General features: G+C 33.4%; 2 protein-coding genes across 2 annotated transcripts; both read left to right on the forward strand.

Annotated features, from left to right (window-relative positions):
- The first annotated feature begins 1478 nt into the window (after window positions 1-1478).
- On the forward strand, window positions 1479-2498 carry LOC100782698 (uncharacterized). The gene has a single exon (XM_003516733.5). It carries the CDS (start codon window positions 1607-1609, stop codon window positions 2363-2365), a length of 759 nt encoding a protein of 252 aa, XP_003516781.1. The 5' UTR covers window positions 1479-1606; the 3' UTR covers window positions 2366-2498.
- A 2892-nt stretch (window positions 2499-5390) lies between these two features.
- On the forward strand, window positions 5391-8274 carry LOC100783236 (peroxidase 11). The gene is made up of 4 exons (XM_003516734.5): window positions 5391-5709; window positions 6279-6470; window positions 6604-6769; window positions 7664-8274. Exons 1-4 carry the CDS (start codon window positions 5479-5481, stop codon window positions 8086-8088), a joined length of 1014 nt encoding a protein of 337 aa, XP_003516782.1. The 5' UTR covers window positions 5391-5478; the 3' UTR covers window positions 8089-8274.
- Window positions 8275-25191: the final 16917 nt, after the last annotated feature.

The raw sequence follows: 25191 nt of genomic DNA on the forward strand, positions 1-25191 counted from the left end.
AAAGTTTCAACAAACATTTAACGGCGGTTTTTAAGTGCCACGGAGCAAACTACTAGGAATCACAATAAAATAATTATAAAAATCGTGACATGTCATTGTTTAAAGGTGTAAATAATTGGTTGGGACTAAAATCAACCAAAAACAATGTAAGAACCTTAACTAGTAAAAATTTTATTTAGGAACTAAATTCCAAAATTTAAAAAAATTCAGAGATAAAAAAACTTAGTTAATCCTTAAATGATAAACTATCCGTTAAATATTTGATAATGTGATTTGTGACGGTTCAAATCCACTAATATTTATTTCAAAATCAAATTAAAAATGAATTTTTTCTTTCTCCTATTCCACCCTTCTTTTTCGCCCCTCTCTCTTCCACCCTCTTCTCTTTCTTCCTCTTGTCATGAACACATCGGCATAGTTAGTGTCATGAACCCCTTTGGTCTATTCCTTTCATGTTTAGTCATCTTTATTCAATGCCTTTGAAGTGGATGCTTTTGTAGTGGGTTAATTAAAAAGTTAGAAAAGCATAATTTAGGAATTAATACTATTAACTTAAGATCAACAAATCTCCCAAGATTAATCAATACATTTGAAATTTCAAATCATAAATCCAATTAATCTTTATAGCTCAGAGCAAATTTAGAGCAACATTAGTGATTCTGAATGACATTCACGACGAGATTGAGGTGGGAAAGGAAGGTGCGAAGGGAGGGGTTGGGGTAACCGCTAACAACAACCTAGTCAGGGGTGGAGTTAAAGAAAGCTTGTCCAGGTAACCCGCAGTCACTAAAAAAGAACTACTCAATGTTAGTGACCTCCCCATCAATGTAATCAAAGGTGGCGGTGGAAGAGCTGGGAATGAGAGAGTTGTGTTCGTAGTGGAATTTCTTCTGGTATTCTTGCCCGGCAATGGAGGTGACTTTGGAGGCAGTGCTGAAGTTGTTTCATATTTGAAAGTTAAAGATCGACCATGGAAAGAAATGTTCTAGATCTGAAAGTTAAAAACAAAGAGAAAGAAGGAAATTGAGAAAATAATTCAATTGCCAAAAAATTTAAATTTGATTTTGAAATAAATACTTACTGTTTTTAAGTCATCACAAATATTCAATGAACACTTTATTACTTAATAGACGATAAATATTTAAAACAAAAATTTTCAAATATTAGAAGTGTAAAAGCGTAAATGAAAAAAATATATCAAAAGACAAAATCTGACTATATATTAAGGATAAAAATATATTTAAGTATTTTTTTAATTATATATCACAAATTCATAATTTAAAATATAAAATATATATTTTTTAAAATTATACGGTATATTCCAATTACTAAGCGGATGCCCGTAAATAATTTCATCACCTCTTAAGTTATGACCCAAGAACTAACAACTCAATGATATGAGTAATAATGAACTCGATCTTTAAGTAAAATTCTCGGATTTGAGGGTAGTCGATAACTCTCTACACAATGATTTTAAATAATAATAAAAAAACAAAACTCAAGAGCCAAGAGGTCAGAAGTGACATGTGTACCTGCCCTGCACTGCACTACAAACTACAAACCTGAGAAACAGCACCACCCTTCCTTCCTTCCTTCGAGAAAAGAAATGGAAGACGTGATAACAGAAGCAGCACCCCCATCAAGGTTCCTGGAAGAAGACCTAAACATCTTCACACCCCCATCCCCACCTCTCCCCACACCCTTCCTCATCTTCCCACACAACAAACTACCCCTCAAACCCTCTCTTCTCATCATCGCCCTCTCCCCCTCCTCCCTCGCCCTCTTCAACCAAACCCTAACCCTAACCCTAACCCCTCTCGCCTCCCTCATCCTCCCAGAACTCCCCCTCTCCCTCCCCGACCACAACGCTTCCATCCTCCCCCTCTCCCCCGACACCCTCCTCGCCGTCGTGCCATTCCCCGTCCCTCCCCACCGCGCCCACGCCGTCGCCCGCACCCTCCTCTCGATCCGGCCCTACTCCGTCCTCGTCCTCGACTCCCTCGACCCCACCAACTTCCGCGGCAAGCTCTCCTCCGACGAGGCCGTGGCGTTCAAGCTCGAGACCTCCGCCGAGAGAAAAATGACCTCCTCCGAGAAGCTCTTGGGGGAAGAATTGGATTACTACCCTTCCGGGAGCGTTGTGGACGGGCTGGGTGCCGCGATCCTCGCGCGGTGCCAGGTGATGAACGTTAGGGCGAGCTTGTGCTTCTCGTGGCCTCGGTTTGATATGTCTGTGGTGGCGTTGATTAAGGGCTTGCTTCGGCGGGGCGTGCTTCGGGGGTTCGAGTTTGGTTTGAGTGATGACGGGGTTTTGAAAATTGGGAAGGGTAGGGATAGGGTTTTGCATTCTGAGTTGTATATTTGATTTACAGTGTAATTTTGGATAATATGAATGTTTTGATGCATGGGGACTAGTTCGGTATATGAATTAGTCGCAAACACAGATTTTAGAATTTAAACATTATGACTGAAGTAATTGATTTTTGAAGTTTACCAAAGGGGATTGTTGGTTTTTGGTTTTTCTTTGATTTATAGCTTTGATTATTTATTTTAGACATGGCCATGGATTGGATGCACATTTGTACTAGTACAAAGCTTAGATGCTGTGTTTTTTGTGATTTTGATGTTGTTCTCCGTTTAGAATTGAGATTTTATCTTGGTTTTACTTTTAATGTAGATTATCAAGGTGAAATTCTGATTCTAATTGGAATACAACTGTAATGACACTTAAAGTATTGTATCTAAATTTTATCCTCTGCAGTATCTTTTGATTGGCTAATTATAGCTTTGTCAATGTATTTTACAAATGCTTATGGATGCCTAATTTGCATTAGCTGCAGGTGTTCTTGCAATTGATGCCTCACTGCCTTGCAATATGTGATCTATGGCGACGGTGGATTCCTTGTTAGATAGGAACCCACTATCAATGATTTATCTCTTTCTCCTAGGCTGTGTGCTGTTTTTATCTTGTGTGGTCGATTGCTTGAATGTTTCTGCTTATAGCCAATGAACGAACTACTGATCTAAATACTCTGTTGGATTGAATGTTTCTCCTAGGCTGTGTTCAATAATTGCAATATGTCAATTGCTTGAATGTGTTGTGATATTAAAACTAATGGTTGCTATCTTGGATCATAACTGCATTCCGCCATGGCATATCAGTTGCTGTTGTTGTCAAAACTGGATTAAGCTATGAAATGTAATTGTGTCTGCAATGTAATTGTGTCTGTGGTCTGTGTGAAATGTGTCTCAGAATCAGTTTTCAAGTTAGTTGTGAAGCAGTAGATGTTGGTTAGTTACTGGCCATAACAAACATATAGCTGAAAGATCTCAGATGGTTGGTAATACAGGTAGTGATGCATATATAGATGTATAATTTTTTTTTCATTATCTAACTGAGATATATGCTAAACCTTCTGCAATAACACTGAAACTTTATACTGTGAAAAATCAAAGTGAACAGATATATTGAGGGTGTGAGCAACAGAGATAAAGCTAGGGGTTCTTGGAATTATTTTTTAAAGAGTGAAACAGAAGAGACAAGAGCAGCCAAGGGAGATAGGCTCTGTATTAAAGAAACTTGATCTTGAATCTTGATTACAATAAATATATAGTAAAATTGCCATCTCTTGTGAATGTAGGCCACATTTGCTGAAACATGTGTATATGATGTTAATCTCCCTTATTATTTTTGGTTTTGTGGTTTTTTGTGCTTGTGTTGCTGTGTTGCCTGGTTTACTAGAAGCTTCTTAACCCAATTTTCATAACGGTTTGCAATGGCTGCAATCTAATTGTGACTGAAATTTGACTGCAACAATTTAAAACCTTGACTATAAGTAGTAGGAGGCATAATCAATGTAATTTCATTCAATTGTTCTTCTAAAGATGCTTTTCAAGCTGTAGATGTTAGTAGTTAATGAATCATGGTTTTGAACAATGGTAGCTATGGAGGACCATAGGTGCCTACCTTAGTGATAAAGATAATCTCCATGCTGGCTCTTGATTCTGGTGTTGTTCATCATGTGTAAAGAACCTTTCTAGTGTTAGCTACGGGCAGTTTTGTATTACAGATTCCCCCCACCCTGGATACTATCAGGTGTGAAAATTCTATGTCCAAAATTCTCTAGAATCAAGTTATTTTTTATGAATATGTGTGGTCTTTAACCCAAACTAGAATCAAGTTGTTCACTTGTATTGCCTGAGGACCTGTTGTTTGGGGTTTTGGCTGTGTGATAGACCTTGTTTCAGTGAATACCTTTTTACATATTATTCAATGAATGGATAATACTAACAAAATTGTCTTTTAAAACAAGCTGGATGATCCTGTTAGAGACCACAGGATCAGTATTGAAAGTATATTTCGCTTTCTTTGGTTGCTCAATTTGATGATTTCTCTGAATTAGTTTTACATCTAGAATTCCCTACTACGTAACATGCATTCAGGAAAAGCAAAATGAATGAGTAATTATTGTAGAAAAAAATCAACATGGGTGCTCTGAAACGACAATCTCAATCTTGCCTTGTTCTGTATTATTTGCATTCTTTATGTTGGGTTTTGAAGTTCCCATCTTGCACTATCTCCTGCACTACTTATCTGAAGAGATGGGATTGACTATTGAGATCAGAAAAAGAGAGGGCGGGGGGGACTACTAAATTAGTCAATATGGATGAGAAATTTGAAGATATTTGCTGTCTATTCTTACACCGTTAAAATATATATTATTAATCATATACTTAATGATCATGAATGAAGTCGCAATATATTTTCCTTTCTTTTGTAAAACCAGCAAGAATTTGACAAATTCCAAATGCAATCTTATTCTTGGAGGAAAAAACGAGAAGACTAAACGTGCAAATTGACATTATACAAAAACAATTGACGGGTAGAATATATACTAAACTCACTGTTACTAAGATGGCTTTTGGGACAAGAAAATAAAATTGGTCACACAAAATTAAGGTGATGTCACGCAAAATGGTTAAACCTAATTAATTCAAAGTTGGACTGTTAAAACCTGTCACGGAAGACAGAAAGATGACAACAAAACATGCAAATAAATTTATGGAACATTTCACACTCTATTAGATGCTCAAAGGACAAGACAATTTGGGTTGATTTCATGTAGAGAAAAAACTGTACACATAAAGTGAAGATTAGCTGTTATTAGTTTTTGTTTGGTGACTAGCCTTAAGATTTAAGGGAAATTGTTAATGGCGGGCGCAAAATGTTTAAAACTTTTATATTTTTACTCTCTCTCTATGGGGAATGTTACTTTTAGTTTAAGAACACCCACCAACTTAATCATATTAGTTGCATCTTCTCTTGACTCTTAGCAACATGTTTTTCTAAATACTCAAATAGCCAATGAATGAACAAGGTCCAACACTCTATTTGGTGCAACTTATATATACTCTTGATTCTCACCCATCTCTCCCACCCACCCTTCATTTTTTTCAAACAAAGTTAAAGTAGTAACAATGAATCCTTCCTTTCCTTCAAAATCCTTTATGTATGTTGTTCTTATCTTTTGCTTTCTTGGTGCCACCAGATTGTATGCAAGTGACCCTTATCTAACACTGGATTACTATGCATCAAGTTGCCCCACCGTGTTTGACATTGTTAGGAAAGAAATGGAATGTGCAGTGCTTTCTGATCCCCGCAATGCAGCCATGATAGTTCGGCTACACTTCCATGACTGCTTTGTTCAGGTATATAACTTTATTATCTAGTATTGGCAGTGTTTTCACGTGAATAAACAAATTACATAGTACTAGTCATAGTTACTTAATTCTCTCAATAACTTGTATACTGGCTACCAAATTCATTGAATCACGTATTGAAATCTATTTAAAGTCTTATACACACATATTAACATATATAATGTACAGAGTAAATTACACCAATATTCTCTGAAGTTTTTGTCAGATTGCACATAATATCTTATTTTCCTATCCCTACACTAATTCCCTTAATTGTTTAAAAAACATTACATCATATACCCATACAAGGGAGATTGTTGTAAGCACAAGGTGTCGTGTGCAATATGAAAAGGAAAAAAAAAATCAAGGATATCAGCCTAATTTACTTTAATGTATAAAGTGGATAACCAACCGTGTACCGACACTAACCATATGTAGTCATATTTTATACCCGTACCACGTACCTGGTAATTATGGTACTATTAGTAGTTCTATAGTTTCATTTTTAGAAAGCCAATATGAATCTAATGAGAAAAAAGTAAATACACACTAACAAAATGTTACATTCTTGGGCTCAGGGCTGCGATGGATCAGTTTTGCTTGATGACACAATCACACTTAAAGGTGAGAAAAACGCCGCTACCAACATCCACTCTTTAAAAGGCTTGGGAATTGTTGATAAGATCAAGAACATAGTTGAATCAGAGTGCCCTGGAATTGTTTCTTGCGCTGATATTCTCACTATTGCAGCCAGAGATGCTGTTATTCTGGTAAAAGACACTGCTTGCTTCTAGATTTTATCACATAGTTTATACCATGTTTTTTCATAAGCTTTAATCTTTAATTTTCTACATATAAGTTACTAGAATTATGCACATGCCTCTGTCCTCTGATCTTTTGCAGGTAGGTGGACCTTACTGGGATGTTCCTGTGGGAAGGAAGGATTCTGTCACTGCAAATTTTGATCTTGCCAACACCAATCTTGCCACTCCAGATGAGAGCCTTCTGTCTATCATTGCCAAGTTTCTTTACCAAGGACTATCTGTCACGGATATGGTAGCCCTTGCAGGTATATTAATGAATAAAACTTTGAAGGTTTAAATATGTTTTTAATTTTCACAAATATGACAAATTTTGATTTTAGTCCTTTAAAAAATCTTTTGTCAATTTTAGTCCTCATAAATTTATTTATTTTAAATAGTATCTATCATCATTTAATGATGATAAGACATGCATTTAGATATGTCACATTAACAATCATTCTAAGATCTGATATACTTAGATATATGTCTCGTCATTTGTAAATGATGATACATATCATTTTTGAAACTTTGAAATATATCAAGACCTAAATGAATATTATTAAACATTTGGAATATTTATGCGAATTAACAAATATATTAAACTAACTTTGAAAAACAAAAAAAGAAAATTTATTGGCTCTTCATTCAGATCCTGAAGACAGTGGGTTTTGTCTGCAGTTGTAGTTGCTACCAGTAGCAGCCAAAACTATATCATGTAAATATGACAACTTCAAGTAAACACGGCAGACAGCTAGACTGCCTAAATAGAACATACAAATGTTTGAATTAAAACAAGGAAATAACTAACTGAATATATGAATTTCATGACTAATAGACCTTAACATTTTTTTAACTAGTAATGTCACTTATGAGATAGATACAGTTTAATAAACAAATTCTAGATGAAGTGTATGTTACCATCAGGTATATTATTATTCTAGCAAGCTTATAAAGAGTAGTGTCAACTAAGTTTCTAAAAAGATTGTCTTAAGTTTTAACCACAAAAAAACTCATACAATCTATTAAGTTGAACTAACAATAATCATAATATGATCACTAGTATCGTGATCTACCTCCTCATCTTGCCCTGCTGCTCCAAAGATACCTAGCTGTATGTAGCACTTTCTTCATACCACATTTTCTGATCACTAAGCCTGCAGGAGCCCACACCATTGGCATGGCACAGTGTAAGAATTTCCGGTCAAGAATTTACGGAGACTTTGAATCAACTTCAATGAAAAATCCAATCTCTGAGAGTCACCTCAGCAACTTAAAATCTGTTTGTCCACCTATGGGGGGAGGAGACAATAACATAACAGCAATGGACTACATGACACCTAATCTCTTTGACAATTCTTTCTACCAATTACTACTAAATGGGGAGGGACTTCTCAACTCAGACCAAGAAATGTACTCAAGTGTGTTTGGAATTGAAACTAGACAGCTTGTGAAGAAGTATGCAGCAGACCCTCTTGCTTTTTTCCGACAATTCTCGGAGTCAATGGTGAAAATGGGAAATATCACAAACTCAGAAAGCTTCTTCACAGGGGAAGTTAGGAAGAACTGCAGATTTGTGAACACATAGACTTCATTTTTGTGTTTTTTGTATGTTTTGTCTGTTTCCATACACTAAGAACCACCAAATTTATGTGTTTCAGCTATAGCAAGTTGATGTTTCAAATCTAAACTAGCAATTATGTAATGAACAAATTAAGTGAGAAGTTGTTGATTTCCTTTTTTACTTCATATAAAAGGTAAGTGTTGGGTTTGATAATGAAAGTTGTTAAGAGCCAAATCCTGGGTCGTATCTCATACATTTAATGGTATATTTCTATTTTGGTTCCTGAAAGGGTGAGGCAGTGATAAGTTTCCTAAAAGATAAAAAAAATTCAAATTTAATTTTTGAATTTGCAAAAAGTGCAATAAATTAGTCATATGAACAATTTAATAACAAATTGGTCTCAAAATTTTACAACTTAATGTCAAATTGATTATTGATAAATATAACTTATTGTCAAATTGATCCTTGAACATTACAACTTAATGACAAAACTGTCTCACAAATTTAACGGCGGGACCAATATGTCTTACTTTTTGCACATTTGGAAACTAAATTTAAATTTTTCATCTTTCAAGAATCAATTTGTCACTATCTCAAACATTTCGAGACCAAAATGGATATTTACCCTACACTTAATTTATACAAGGAGTTGCTTTAAGCTATTTGTCTTGATAAAACTCATGTCAAATTCCTCATATTGCTATTGTCAAGGTCTAATTTTTTTCCTATATCGACTAAGAGTAAATAATATATATAGTGACATTATTAAGGATTTTTATCCTATCATTCATCCATAAATAGTTATATATGATAAAATTATTAATTCTTCTAATGAGTATCTTAAAAATCATATCGATATCTATAATTAACAATGTTTCAAATTTGATCGAGGCCGTACCCGAATCAAATAAACATTAAAAATGCAGTATCTAGAAAGTGATCCTTGGTCGTCTCCCAACGAGCAATGGTCAACCAACGTTCATAATAGATAATGATAAAACAGTAACGAATTGGGGGGTTGTTTGTTTTTGTAAATTAAACAGCAAGCAAATTTGAATTAGAAAATAACAGAATTAAAACATGTTGTTTCCCCTCCCCTTGATTCACAAGCAAATCTCTTATCCTATGTTATGAGAATTTATCCTTAATCAGTTCAACCACTTAATCAAACCCTAAATTAAATTACTAAGCGGAAATTAACATAAGGTTGTCATTATGTGATTAAGCAACACATACACCAATTAATCATGAACGAAACTGATCATTAAGCATGAACGTAAATTAAGTGCAGAGACAATTAATCAAGCACTAAGCATGCATGGATTAATAGCAACAAATACAGATTAACTGGTGAAGAGGAAAAACTGATCAGAATTCAATAGTAATAACAAAACCTCAAAGAGAGTTGTGCTTGATCCTCAAGAGAAAACAACGTTGGAGACTTAGCCTTCCATTCATCAGTAGAAAACGAAATTGTAGATTGAAGCAGAAACGAAATTGTAGAAAATGAATTTTATTCTACGTGAACAGTGCGCATGAACAGTAAAAACTGGAATTCTAAAACCCTAGAATTATTCTCCTCTTCGAAAAAACTTCCTAAAACTAAAACCCTGGTGCTGTTATATAGGTCCTCAGCCCCAAAGCTTACAAATCTATTTTAAGTCCAAGCCCATAAACGAAATAAAATAAAATTTGGACAAGATAAGATAAGATTGGATAAAATAAAATCTAGATGAAATAAAATATGGATAAGATAAGATTTGATAAAATAAAATTGTCTGTTCTCTTCAAGTCCAAGCCCAATTATGGATTCAAGCCTAATTGTTTATAATTCTCTTGAAATTAAATTAAAAACACAAAATTAGTCAAGTAGGCCCAAATGATAAAACTACATAATTAATTTGACAATTAAGGCTAATCAATAATTAAAATGGTGACAAAAAAGGTTAAGAAATAGGAGAAAATAATGACACATCACCCATTAATTAACTTCCATTAAATATGTTTGTAGAATTTAGAGAGAGAAAATATAGTTGCATGTCATCATTTGAGTGAAAAATGCACAATTATATATATATATATATATATATATATATATATATATATATATATATATATATCATTAAGTTTTGTCCATTTTTCTTTGCTTCAAAGTGAACTTTCCTATCTCCAACCACTAATAGTTCAATGCCATGTGCACCCCTATCTTGTGCATTCAAGTCCCCTTACTAGTTTGTATGTAAATTTTAAACACATTTTAGATAATGAAGACGTTTTAAGAGTTATAATGGCAAGTTGTGTGAGACTTATACTTTTGAAATTGTTAACAAATTAATGCAACAATCACTACCAAACCTATTCACCTTCGTGCTATGTACAAACTCCTATAAACAATCTTCCATTTAGTCTTTTTCTTACACGCATTCATTCATTTTCTCTCTATCTCTCTCTCTTTTTTAAAGAGTAAATTACACTCACACCCCTGTGTTTTTCTCAAATTACATCTGATACCCCTCCCTTTTTTTAATTACTTTTACCCCCCCCCTTCTGTTAACGTCATTAACTAATATCAATTGAAATATGTGAGTAGACTAAATTGTCCTAACATCTTTTTTACACTTGTACCCTTTTATTTTTCTCAAATTGAACCCGATACCTCTCCCTTTTTTACATTACTTTTACCCCCCCTATGAAATATGTGAGTAGACGAAATTGCTATAACATATTTGTTAAATACTCAATAACAAATTAACAATTGACTTTGTAAGTGAACCTTTCTTAAGGCAATAACAATTTTCCTTAAATATTTGACTCTTACTTCATTATTACTAACACTTGAAGAAGATGCAGCTCTTGATTGAGACATTATATCAAACACCTAGCCATCAAAAATAAATATTTCAAAGAAAGGAGTTAAAAACACAAATACAGGAGCAAAACTCTAAAATTTGAAGCAAAGGACCATATTCAATCAATAGGCATTCGCACCAAAAAAATTAAACTAAAAGAAGAAAAAGAAGAAGAAGGAAGGGTGTTAACATATGCGTACCAACAAGGTAGATTCACGTCCAACAAAAAGTTAGGTTCATGTCCAATAAGAGAAAAAAGAAAAAGAATGAACATTGTTAAAATATTTTCGGGTTGAAAATGGTGTCATGTCTTTTATGGACATAAATTTTCATTAAAAGTCATGTGACTAGTATGTGCCTACTTTCTATTAAATTATTAAATGGTGTTTAGGAAGGAAAGGATCTAGGTGTAATGTGAGCTAAACAATTAAAGAATTTTTTGTAGGGGGCAAAAAAGGAGGGATGTCGGGTGCAATTTCGAAAAAACGTAGGGGGTGCGAGTGTGAGGACGAAAATGAGGGTATTTTAGACATAAATTTTCATTAAAAGTCATGTGACCAGTATGTACCTTCTTTCTGTTAAATTATTAAATGGTGTTTAGGAAGGAGGCGGTCTAGGTGTAATGTGAGCTAAACAATTAAAGGGGTTTTTATAGGATGCAAAAAAGGAAGGGTGTCGAATGCAATTTGGAAAAAACACAGGGGGTACAAGTGTGAGGAAGAAGATGAGGGTATTTAAGACATAAATTTTCATTAAAAGTCATGTAACCAGCATGTACTTACTTTCTGTTAAATTATTAAATGATGTTTAGGAGGGAGGGGGTCTGGGTTAATGTGAGCTAAACAATTAAGGGGTTTTCTGTAGGGTGCAAAAAGGAGGGGTGTCGAGTGCAATTTGAAAAAAACACAGGAGGTGTGAGTGTAATTTACTCTTTTTTTAATCACATCATCTATCATATGTATTACTTTCTCTCTCTACATTTTTTTTTTCTTTTCTTCTTATCTCTCTCTTATTTCCACCCAATCCACTCCATTTTGAAATGTACATATATCATTACTCTTTTTTCTTTGGTGCATGCCAGATTGTTTATATAATTCATCATTTTGTTAGGGCTTTGGTCGAAGACAATGCTGCTATAAAGTATATGCTTATTCTCAAATTCTAGATGGAAATCCTTTCAATTTTCCTGTGACTAAAATAAAAATAATGTTGGATCCAATTATTTTTGGATATTAGTATGTGACAAAGAGGAAAATGGATGTGATTTAATGTTGAAAATCTTAATCTTTTATTCATTATTCTTTATTCTTTATGCGAAAGTTAGATTCATAGGTACATGTTCTCAGACAATTCACCAAAAGTCCTTAGATCTAAGACATGCTTGACTATTAAGCATTAGATAAAATGTTTGGATTCGTAGTTAGTTCCTACTGTAAGTGTTCTTCAACAATTGTTATAAGATCATTGTGACTATTCATCACGAACATGAAAAATGAAGCCAACGTCCTTGTGATTCTTCCTAAGCCAAAACCTCTTTATTTCACAATAGGACCTTTGCAACTGTTCATATAGGAAGAAGAGAAACTATGTACGACAAATCCTATATTGGGGACCATATTCTTCTTATAGTGTGTTAACCTAACAGAATTTTCATTATCTCCTAATGGGGCCCGCACTGACAGAGAGGAAAATGGAAGTGATTTAATGTTGAAAATCTTAATCCTTTAATCCTTATTCTTTATGCGAAAGTTAGATTCAAAGGTACATGTTCTAGGACAATTCACCAAATAGGATCTACAACATGCTTGATTATTAAGGATTATATAAAATATATGAATCGTAGTTAGTTCCTAATGTAAGCATTCTTCAACAACTGTTGTAAGACCTTTGCGGCTATCCATGAACATGAACAATGTAAATCACAAACATGAACAATGTAGTCAACGTCCTTATGGTTCTTCCTCAACCGAAACCTCTTTATTCTACTATAGGACCTTCGTAACTCTTCAGATGGGGAGAAGAGAAACTATGTACGACAACTCGATATATTGGGGACCATAGTCTTCTTATAGTGTGTTAACCTAATAGAATTCTCATTATTCCCTAATGGGCCAACACTGACATCTACTAATTCAAGTTCATATCACCTTATTTTGTAGTCTAAGAAGCTCACTTACTTTGACCACATAAAATTAAAGTCCACTAATGATAAATAGTTATTATGATTGTCTTAAATATTAGCCCACATTAATTATTGAAACACAAAATTTCAACAAACTCGCATTTGGGATACATATTTTAACAATTATATCACAATTCCTTAGGCGCACATTGATACACTATTTATCTTTAGACTTTCACTATAACAATTGGATTCATCTCATGAGTCAATAATGGAACCATCACAACTTTCATCTCTACAACAAATGCAACTAGACCCCAATGACTATCACATCAATACACTCATCGGGCGCCTAGGAGTACATGACAAAACAGACCACACACTAGTAAGTCAGGTCACTCTCACTAGGTAAAATCATAGGGAGATCAGTCAAGGTCACGCTGTCTTGCGAGAATGCTCCAATCATGTGGGATTGACACAGGCTTAAAGGAGCACTCAAGCCGAGTGTATTTACCCCTAAGGCCTAGACTCCGAAGAGTCCATCAAGGCCTCTCCCTCCTGATTCAAGTCCAACCCAGAAAACATTTTAGCAAATAGACTCTATCTATGAATTGTACAAAACACACGACTCCTCAATTATTCTAAAAAATAATTTTATCTAGTCGCACTTGTGATTAAACTCGTTGGGTCCCCACAGTGACTCCTATCACAATACTCGTCGTGCATTAACTCGTCGCCCTTTAAGAGTCTTATAGTCGTGTGATTATACGATTCATAGCTCACAACTCAATGCACACAACATCTCAATGCATGTATATATTACAAGTCAATACATACTCAATTTATCACATACGCTCAGTCTCAATCACAATGGTATAACCCCAAAGTAACATGTTATCACACCTCATAAATTATATACACTTTACCTATGAACTATGGAATACACACAACTACTCAATTGTTTTCAAAATCATTTTAACTCATCGTGCCTCAAAGTGATTCAACTCGTTGGGTTCCCATCGTGGATCCCATCATAATACTCGTCGCGCCAAAACTATTCGCCCTTAAAGGGTCTTACAATTGTGTGATTGCATAATTCATAACTCACAACTCAATACACACAACATCTCAATACATATGTATTTCATCATTCATTAGAGGTTCAATTTGTCACTTACTCACAATTTGAATCACAATGTCATAATCTCAATATAACAATTTATCATGTCAATCTAGCGAATTTTGTCCAACGTATAAATAATTTATACAAAAATGCTTCTCACAACATAGGGAGTAAAATCCCTCAAACAATTGCACACAATCATATCAAAATCAATGAATCAAAATCATAGGTCAAAAACATGAAAACACCAAGAGCACTCAATTTTATCAACCAATTCGCATCAAGACATCCGTTGGTCCGTCAAGCACAACCACATCATATTTATAATCATAAAGGAAAAATTATAATTCAATAAACATCTCAAAATAAACCAAATTTAATCCTCTAAGGATCCATACACATGTTCATTATAACCCCAATTGCGATAAACTCATCCCTTACCTCTAAGCGGGCTCACATGTGTATTCCGGCAGCGATAACGACATCTCTAGCAGTTCCCTAAGATTTCTCAAGTTTTTCCTCCGGCTGCTTTGTGGTGACACCATATACTGTAAAGTCTCCACAACTTCACCCTACAATTATTAGCGTCAAGAAATTAATGCTCATGCTTAACAAAATAATTAGAAGTTAAACATTGAAAAACAGATAAATACCAATGTAGTTGTGCTTGCATTGTTTGTGTCAACAAACATCTTTGTTTTACGCCTATACCCCACCATGTAATCCAGTTAAAACCCAGTAGGACCTCCTGTCGAGGATAAACGTCGACCCTAAACTCAGCTCGATTGTTCCACTGACTAATAATTGGGGCCAACAGGTGGAACCAATTCTCATCTTGTTTGCCTTTGAGCGTTATGCCATGGAGATTCTGCAGTTGCGAAGGACACCCGGGAATAGGTTGTTGCAATCCAAATTGTCGTAAAACTCTATCGGGTTGATGCCACTCAAGAACATGGAAACAAATCAGTGGCACCACTGCGAACCAGGCTACACTTCCAACCACACAAATTGGAGGCAACGCTGCCATCACAGTTGCTATGTATGGCTCCCAGACAAATTGCATATAACAACACACTTGTCAATTTTCAGTCAAACATAACATATTAACATTTCATTTAACCAATACATTACGATCTTCTTACCTCATGTCGTTTCATCGGATCCAATTTGCGACCGAAAACTCTAAGATCATCATTACCAATATGTTGATTTCCACGTCGCAACCACCTACAATAAAAATGAAATCATCATTGTCAACACGTTCCATCATTAAATATTTTCAATTCAAGTCTAATTTTTTAAACGACAAACCTGTGTCCGAGTGGTTTATTTTCTATGACGGGAGGCGTTCTCTTTGGAGCCAAAGTCGTGCATCGTTCTCATGCCTACATTTGGATTAAGATGCACATACCTCCGATTGATTTAACTTTGTAATCAGTGGCGCTGCACATCTCTCTATATAAATACGCAACCACGGCAGGTCCCCACACATACGTGCTGCACTGTTCAAAGTCACGTAAAAATTGTAGGTACCTTAAGGAAACTCTGCTACTACTTTTGTTAACAAAGAGGACACCTCCTATGAATCGAAGGATCCACGCACGGGTAAACCTTTGTAATTGTTCAACGTTACCCCTCATCAATATTAATGTGAGAAAAATGATGAGTCAGCCAACTTAATTTTACCACACTGCCTTCAAGTTCGCCTTCCTATGGTTTGACTCCTAATAATTATTCACATAAATCGGCCCAATCAAGATTTGTTGAACCAATTAATGTAACATCCTAGAAATTTCTACCCGGAGTTTTTGGAAACGATGTATTTTGAATGATTATATATATAAGTATTATTCAGTGTATATGCCTATATGTTCTGGGTAGAAGTAGGAATAGTGGGGGCAAGATATGCGGGTTAGGCTAATTAAGGAAGAGAAATCCATAACTGGGAGGTTATGGGTTAATTCTTAATTAATTAGTTTAAAAATCATCGTTTTGCGTGCGACTTAGAATTTAATGAAACCAACCTCTGAACCACGCTCGGGGTTTTATTCTGAGCGTTTTGATATATATATTGGTTACTTTCAAAAAACTGGCCCCGACGGACGCAGAGAAACGCGAGAAACTGGAACCAGAGAAACGGCACGCAAACCGAGGCAGGATTTTAGTGTTTCAAAGGTCAGATTTTCCTCACTTTTGTGGCTGAGTATGGATCACAGTCAAAAGGGAAAGTGGCCCTTCTTGCTCCACTCAAATGGAGACATGTGGCATTGCATAAATAAAATAATAGAAAAAGAGAAAACCCTTTATTTTAAAACCAAAAAGCTTTTCTCTCTCTCTTCACTCAGCCCCCACACTTTTTCAGACAGCTCTCCCTCTTCCTCACGTTGCTTTTTCCTTCTCCTCCATTCTCCATTGAAACCCCAACAAAGCTCCAACCTTTGGTGCTCATTTCTGCTCCAAATCGCGAAAGGAGAGCATTTTTGGAGTCGTGAAGTGCGTGGCTACGAGTGGGACTTCGAAATTTCAGGTTTGGGTGGACTTCTTTCTCCTTTGATTTCATGGGTATGGGGTTTTGGGAGATATGATGGGTAGTCTTGCTAGTTTTCTGCTTCATGATAGTTATTTGTGAAGACTTTTGTTGAAAGCTTGTTGAAATCGCCATGTTTGGATGAGTTAGACATACCCATTCTGTTTTAGGGTTTTGTGATGATGTTTGTGATGTTTGTATGCTGAAAATTGCCCATGGAAAACTGTTAGAGATGAAATGTAGAGTTAACCTAGGGTTGGAAAGTGAGAATGTGGCGTTATGAGTGGAAAAAGAGTGAGGCTTTGAGAGTTGGAAGGCTAAGTCTGAATTCTGTGGTAAATGAAAGTTAAAGTGAGTTAATACTAGCTTGAAATGTCATTTAGGACTTGGGAGAAAGCTTGAACTGTGCTAGAGAGAAGAACAAATGATCAAAGTGAACAAAGAGCCATTTCTAGGGCAAATTTGGGTGTTGAAGAGTCAAAATTTGATTCGGTGGAATTTTAGGTGTAAATCCAGTTTGAACAAGTCTAAATAGATGTTATGGACTGGTGTGAGGTGAGAGTTTGCTTCAAATTTACCTCATTCTAAATTTCACTTCTCAAACCTAGAAAACCCATTGAATTGAGGGGTGTTGGACACCTAGATTCTGTGTTGTTGTGCTTTAAAGCTTGACTTTGGTTTAGACATGATTGATACATGATTTGGGACTTGTAGGAATTGATTAGGGCAATATTGGATGAGGGAAAGTGTGATTTTCGAAAATCTGCACTTATGCAGAATTTTGCTGTCAAAATAGGTGCAGCAGAATTTTGGCTTTGTGCAGAAAAATGCTTGTGTGTGGTTGGCTGTGGAAAGAGTAGTACAGAATGAGTTCTGGATGTTTGCTAGTAGATCCCAACGGTCACAATGTAGGCTTAAGTATTAGAGACTTCCAGTAAAATTTTCGAGTCGATCCAACGGTTAATGAACCGGAACGAAGGAATTGTTACTGGGGTCTTTAAGTGAGAAAAGCTGTGATTTGGTTGGTGTTTTGGCAGAGTTTTCTGCCTTTGCTCTGTTTTGCTTGGCTGTAATAGCTTGTGCTGTTTGAATTTTGTTTTGCTTGGATGTTGTGAAAGCTTGGGAGGATTGATGGGGACCCGGTGTTGAGAGAAAAGAGGATATGGGCTACGTGGGAGTACGTGAGCTCAGTTGGAGGTGGGCAACAGGGGATGGTGGGTTTATGCGCGCTTTGTGGATGTGGAAAACTTGTTGTGCACCATCGCCCGACCGCCACCTAGTACCACATGTGATGGGTACCCCATAATCCTACAAGCTTGAGATGAGAAAGTGTTGAAGGGTGAAACTTCCTGCTTTTATTGTTGACCACAGAGTGGTACCTGGAGATATGTCGCGGGGGTCAGGAGACCTTGGGGACGTCAGGTGGGGTGCTATTGCCCAAAACCAAGCTTGACCAATCCCGACCCAACCCGGGCATAGTCGGTCAGTGAGAACCTGTGATGTACCTAAACAGGCGAGCTCCTGGCAGTCAACAGATAAAAGGAACAAAGACCACAAAGCAAAGGCTTGTGGTGGCTGGCCAGCTGTGAAACTTGATTGATATGTGAGATATAGTCTCTGGTAATCGATTACCAAGGGTGGGTAATCGATTACAAGGCTTAAAAATGAAGACAGGAAGCTAAGATGGTCTCTGGTAATCGATTACCACGGGGTGTAATCGATTACTAGGCTTGAAAAACGAAGTCAGGAAACTAAGGGAGCCTTTGGTAATCGATTACCAGCCTGTGTAATCGATTACACAGAGGGATGGGTCACTGGTAATCGATTACCAGGTATGTGTAATCGATTACACAGTGCATTTTTGCATATTTCATGTCCTGAGGCTGTGTAATTCAAGTTTAGCCTCTGGTAATCGATTACCAAGGCTGTGTAATCGATTACCAGAGATGAAAAGCCTTAAGATACTCCTTTTAATTGCATGTAGTGGTTATGAGACGCATTGTGCGGTGGCATAGTTAGATTCTTGTAAAAGAGTCTACCCCTTTCTTTTCTTTCTTGTAGATCGTGATGGCGGCGCAGCTAATCCGTGATCGAGTAGAGATGGAGTGCCTAGAGGGAGCTTGGGAGACCCTCGAAGGCAACACGAGGTGCCGATTTCGAGGCACCATTCGATTCACGGCTACTTCTTTGGTGCATCCAGATGAACCTGCACGGACGCTTCAGCACACGGTGGAGTGGACAGTTCCATGGATTAGTTTTATATATTTTTGAGGGTGGGTGTATCTAGGACTGACTGTTAGGTTTACTCTTTTGTTTTTGTATGTGTAGACCTGATGTATAGGAATTTGATGATTGTATACATGTGGCTGAAGCCACCACTATGGACACCTTTGCTCTGGATGACACTATATATTGTGTAAAACTCCCATATTTTGGACAGCTTTAAATGATGAATGCATTTATGATCGATCTTGTTATTTGAAAAGAAAGCATTAGCAACTTTATTTGTAAAAGAGTTTATCGACTGTATTTTATCCTTTTATTTTCACGTGACGACCTAAAGTAATGGCTGGTATATTCTTCCTTTTTGAAACAGCAAAATAATTTAGAGAATTATGAGCGATAAGAAAGAAATGACTCCGAATAGAGTTGTGAACTGGCCATTCAGGACTTTATAGTGAGGATTTTCCTTCTAAACCTAGTTATGGTGAAAAGAGAAAGAAATGAAAAAGAAAAAGAAGAAAAAAAAATTTACCATGGTTTTTGTTATTTAAATTATTACTATTAAATCAGTCATTAATTTAGGGACGCCACAATTAATGGTGCCTCGTCAGTATGAAGACCTAATAAAACTGACACATCTTGAAGAGTAATGGTAGCCTCTCCGCATCTCAAGTAAAACGTGTGTGTTTCGGGCCTCCATCTTTCAATGAACGCACTAATTAAGGCCGCATTTATCTTTAGGTATCCCATCTTCATTATCCAATAAAACCCAGATTGCCGAAGCAGAGGAACAATTTCCTCTGGTATTTGTTCTTCACCTTGATACGTCGGGACTACTCGTCTGATGTGTAATTTTCTGTCTGGTTCCCCATTCCAAATCCACAAAACGTCACCCTCAATTGGACCAGACCTAGTTTGTATACTTGATGAGCATGACGACGAAGATGTCATTGATCCTACAAAATAAAATATAATACAATTAATTGACGATAAAATTTATACATTAATTATACATACACAAATTAAGTATATTTACAAAAAATTAATTAAAATAATTTCAAAATATACTCTCCAAATAATTTCAAATACATGCAAACACAACTTAAAATAAATAACAAATTATATTTTTCAAAAATTACATATTTCAATAGCAAAATATAATATACAATCACAGAAATTTAAATGTATTATACAAATAAATTAAATCACATCCAAACACAACTTTACATAAATAACAAATTATATTTTTTTTAATTTCAATAACAAAATATATTATACAAATAACCTAATTCATATATATTATATAAATAAATTAAATTACATACAAATATAAATTTAAATATATAAAATAATATTTATATTTTCAACTAAAAATTAAAATAATTTAACATACAAAATCAATAATTTAAAATGCGTAAAACTATTCTAATTTAAACATAACATATGAAATTAATAATAACTAAAAGTAACGTAATATAAAAAATTTAATTCTAACCTAATTTAAAATTAATAATTTACACTACATAAAATTATTCTTAATCTATCATAACAAATATTTAAACTAAATGTAATCTACTATATACAAAATTAATGACTTCAAATAATTACGAGTAAAATAATTTAACATACAAAATCAATAATTTAAAATACGTAAAGCTATTCTAATTTAAACATAACATATGAAACTAAAACTAATGTAATATAAAAAATTTAATTCAGACCTAATTTTAAATTAATAAATTACAATACATAAAATTATTCCTAATCTATGATATTAAATATTTAAACTAAATGTAATCTACCATATACAAAATTTAAACTAAAGCTAATCTAAACTTAATAAGTTATGGTACCTAAAATTATTCCTAATCTAAAATTAATAAGTTATGGTACCTAAAACTATTCCTAATCTATTATATAAAAAATTTCAACTAAACTTAATCTATAATATAAAAATTAATAACTTAGAGTATGTAAAATTATTTCTAATTTACCATATAAAAAATTTAAACTAAATCTAATCTACCATATAACATTAAGAATTAAAACTAAACTATACAAAATTATTAGCTTACACTACCTAAAACCATTCCATTATCAAAATATAAACATCTACATAAATAAAAACATACAAAAGATTCAATGTATCTTACAAATTTTTAAGAAAATGGAAGAACACCAACAACAACAACAACAAGCAAGTAGCTCTCTCTCTTGACACAAGTATTTCACTCTCTCGGATAACACAAGCAAACTCGAAAGCAAGGAGCAAGGAATGCAGGCAAAGAATGAATGCCATGACCCAGCTTTTAAACGAAGAACCACACAAAACGCCAATGGTATCTGCGACTTCAACTCAAAGCAAATCGCCAATGGCATTTGCGTTTTCTCTGCAAACCTGCAGAGCTAGCTTCTGCACCTAGCCTGCTGCTCCGACGGGACGTCACACAGCATGCTCAAAGCGCCAACAGTACTGGCGCTTCCCACTTCACGTGGGCTGAAATCGCCAACGAGGTTGGCGCATCCCTCTAGCGCTCGTCATGTGTCAACCATGCATGAAGTCGCCACTCCCAATTGCGATTTGCATGCTGGGTACGTGCAAAAACAACATCCCCTGATAAATAGTTTGAAAAGAGCCTCAATCTGAAAAAAAGTTTGTAAAATAGTCCCAAACTGAGAAATTTGTCAATCATTTATAAGGTGATCATTCTTTAAAACCATAAGAAACTTTCCTTATATAACATGAGGTCACATTTCTTGTAAAACCACACTTATATCAATTTACTGGATCCAATTATTATTCACAAACTCTTGATATGCCATATGTAACTACCTTATAATGAAATCAGTGAATCGTAGAACATGAAGCCTTATATTAACAATCAAAATGGCAAATTCCAAATAAGCATTCCCTGATATACGTGTAAAACATATAAAACAACAATAAGCTCGAGCCCATATAAGACATATATTATCCCCTATAATAATCGTAAAATACTGTTAGTGTCCATTACGATTTTCTATCGAACGGAAAAGAAAAACTTTTTAGATACCAAAACCGTATTCAAAGCGGGATCAATAAAAGAAAAATCACATCCAGATTTGTATATAATTGAAAATGTTAAGTCCTAATAATCAAATAATGAAAACTTGTTTCTGTTACCACTTGTTTAAAATCTTAATCCTTTAATCCGTAGTTTTTATTCTTTACGTGGAAGTTATATTTACAAGCACATGTCTAGCATAATTCATCAAAAGTCATAAGATTTAGAACATGCTTCATTATTAAGAATTAAATAAAATATTTGAATTTATAATTGATTCCTAATCAAAATATTCTTGAACAATTATTATAAGATCTTGATAATTATTCATCACCAACATGAACAATGAAATCAACCTTGTGATTCTTTTTCAATGATATCTCTTTATTTCATAATAGGATTCTTTGTAACTCTTTAGATTAAAAAAAAAAGAAACTATACGACTCAATATATTAAAAATCATAATTTTCTTACAGTGTGTTAATCTAATAAAATTTTTATTATTCTCTAATAAGTCAATATTGACATTTATCTATTTAAGTTTATATCACCTTATTTGATAATCTAATAAACTCACTTAATATGTTCACATAAACTTAAAATTTACTGGTAATAAATAGTTGTCATAATTATCTTAAATATTAATCTACTTTAATTAATTGAAACATAAAATTTTAACATTTAATTCATATATGCATATCTAACAATGTGTTGGATATGGATGAAAAAGAAAATAATATAAATTAGTATAAATTGAAGAGCACAGTTATCCGGCCCAAAAGTAAATCCCGGGTCACATTTTTATTTATTTACTAATGTGTTTGATGAATAATATTAATTTAATGAATATGAAATAATATAATCTTATTAAAATTTATTAAATTATTTTATCGAAAAATACCCCTCATCATTTTTTAAATTTATTTATTTTCACTTTAATTAGTTGCATATTAAATACTAATAGTATATATTTTAATATATTAAAAATACGATAAATTAAGTTTTAGTTTCCTCTAAAATTATTAATGTTTGAATATGGTCCCTCTAAAATTCTTCATAATATTTTCATCCTTCTAATTTTAAAATAATTTTTCCCACTAAATTTAAAATGTATCATTTTTTATCCTAAAAGTGCTTTAGGTAATTCTTTATACAAGAATAAAAATGATTTAGATAACACTTAAAAATAATACATGTCACAATTAAAGAGACCAAAATAATAAGAAAAAGTTTTGAGGGACAGAATTCAAATATTAGTAATTTTAGAGGAACATAAAACATAATTTATCTTCAAAAATATTTTATATTTTATATTATATAGTAAAAATTATTTTATACCTGAGTTTTATATTAATTGTATGTAATATAAAGTTCATATAATTTTAAATGATTTTACTATTTAAAGTCAATATACACTATTTTGAATAATTTTAAATATAATAATTAATTAAGTTAGATGAAATTACTTAAAATAAATTATTTTTTATATTAAAATTTTATTTTATATTATGTTAATTTTAATATATTTACGTCATATTATAATATATTTACTTCTAATATACTTTTTTATAAGATAATATTTTACAATTATATTAACAAGAGAAAAAGTACATAAATTAAATAACTTAACAGTTAGTACATTTTATTTTCATAAGTTGAGGATAATATTAAATACTTATAACAACTCATCTTCACAAATTCTATTGAAATATAAAATTTTCTATTAGGAATTAAAATAATAATAACTAATTTATTTTAAGTAGTATTAGATCTCAATAATCTGCATCTAAATTAATTAAGTTTTGTATGTTAAATTGTTCGAAACATTTTTATAAACATTAATATTATAATTATAAAAAATTATTTTTATTTATAACATAACTATAAAATAATTGAATTATTTTACCATTTCATATTTTAAAATTATAAAAATATTTAAATTTAACATTTATTTTTTAAATTTTAACATAAACTCCTCGTATAATTTTATAATATTTTAAATAAAATACAAAATATTTGAAGTTTTTTCACTTCTTAAATCAGTAAAAAAAAAATATAAGATCATGATCTAAAATAGATGATGATTACTATTTTGAAAGGATGAGGGCCTAAATTTAATAAAGGCTAAAAGACGTTTTCTATCCCTATAAATATCAAAAAATTCAGAATTCATTCATGCAAAAATTTTGGTATTTTTTTATCCTCGTAAAATTGAAATGTGTTTTTTTTATCTAGAATTAGGCTTAGGGATCTGAACCTACTAGACATTTTTTAATTTATATTTTAAAATATAATTTTTGGAATTTAAAAATCATCACAAATTAAAGATTTTTTTTAAAAAAATCAAATCGCAATTTGTGAATGTTAAAACCGGCCACAAATTGTAGGATTTGTTTTTTTTTAAATATAAAAAAACCTTTCTCCCAAACCCATAACAACCACTACCAAACACCACCCTAGCGTCGCCGCCATCAAACCACCAAACATTGCGCGCATTCTTCTCTCCCTCAAATATGTGACCCCAACATCGTCGAACATCTCCATCACCACCATATCACCATCTGCGACCCTGACATCGTCATGCGTGTTGTGCTAGTTGGTGCAGGTAGTGGCACACGGTGGGAGAGAGAAGAGGTATTGCAGGTGGTGGCATGACGCGGAGGAGATGGGTAGGGTGGTGATGGCACTATGATCGAAGGAGAATCGAAGGGGGTCAAAGGAGAGAGAATTGGAGAAAGAAAAAGAGGAAATATAACTCCATGTGTCCAATTTTTAGTGGACACTTAGGTTTGAATTCGTCCAAGTTTAGTTCCAAGTCAAAAAATAACAAATTTCAATTTTACGAGGACGAAAAATATACTGAAAAATTTTGCAAGATGGATTTCGAACTTTTCGATATTTATATGGACGAAAAACATATTTTAGTCTTTAATAAATTAAGAACCAAAATAAATATTTTAAAAGATAAAAGACCAAAACGAGTGTTAATAAAAGAAAAAAAATATAAATTGATAAACAATATATAACTCAAAACAGTAAAAAAGATAATACAAGAAAATCATAATTATATATATTCTTTCTAGAAAGAGTAACTTATTTATAAATAAAAAAAATAAATAAGATCACACAAGATAATTAAAAACATCAAAAGTAAAAAAATAAATTATTCATAAAAAAATATATTTTAATTCAAATACCATTAATGTTTTTTTTTTTTTACCAAAGTACTCATTGCAACT

The sequence above is a fragment of the Glycine max genome, chromosome 1 (assembly GCF_000004515.6).
Source record: "Glycine max cultivar Williams 82 chromosome 1, Glycine_max_v4.0, whole genome shotgun sequence".
Lineage (NCBI taxonomy): Eukaryota > Viridiplantae > Streptophyta > Magnoliopsida > Fabales > Fabaceae > Glycine > Glycine max.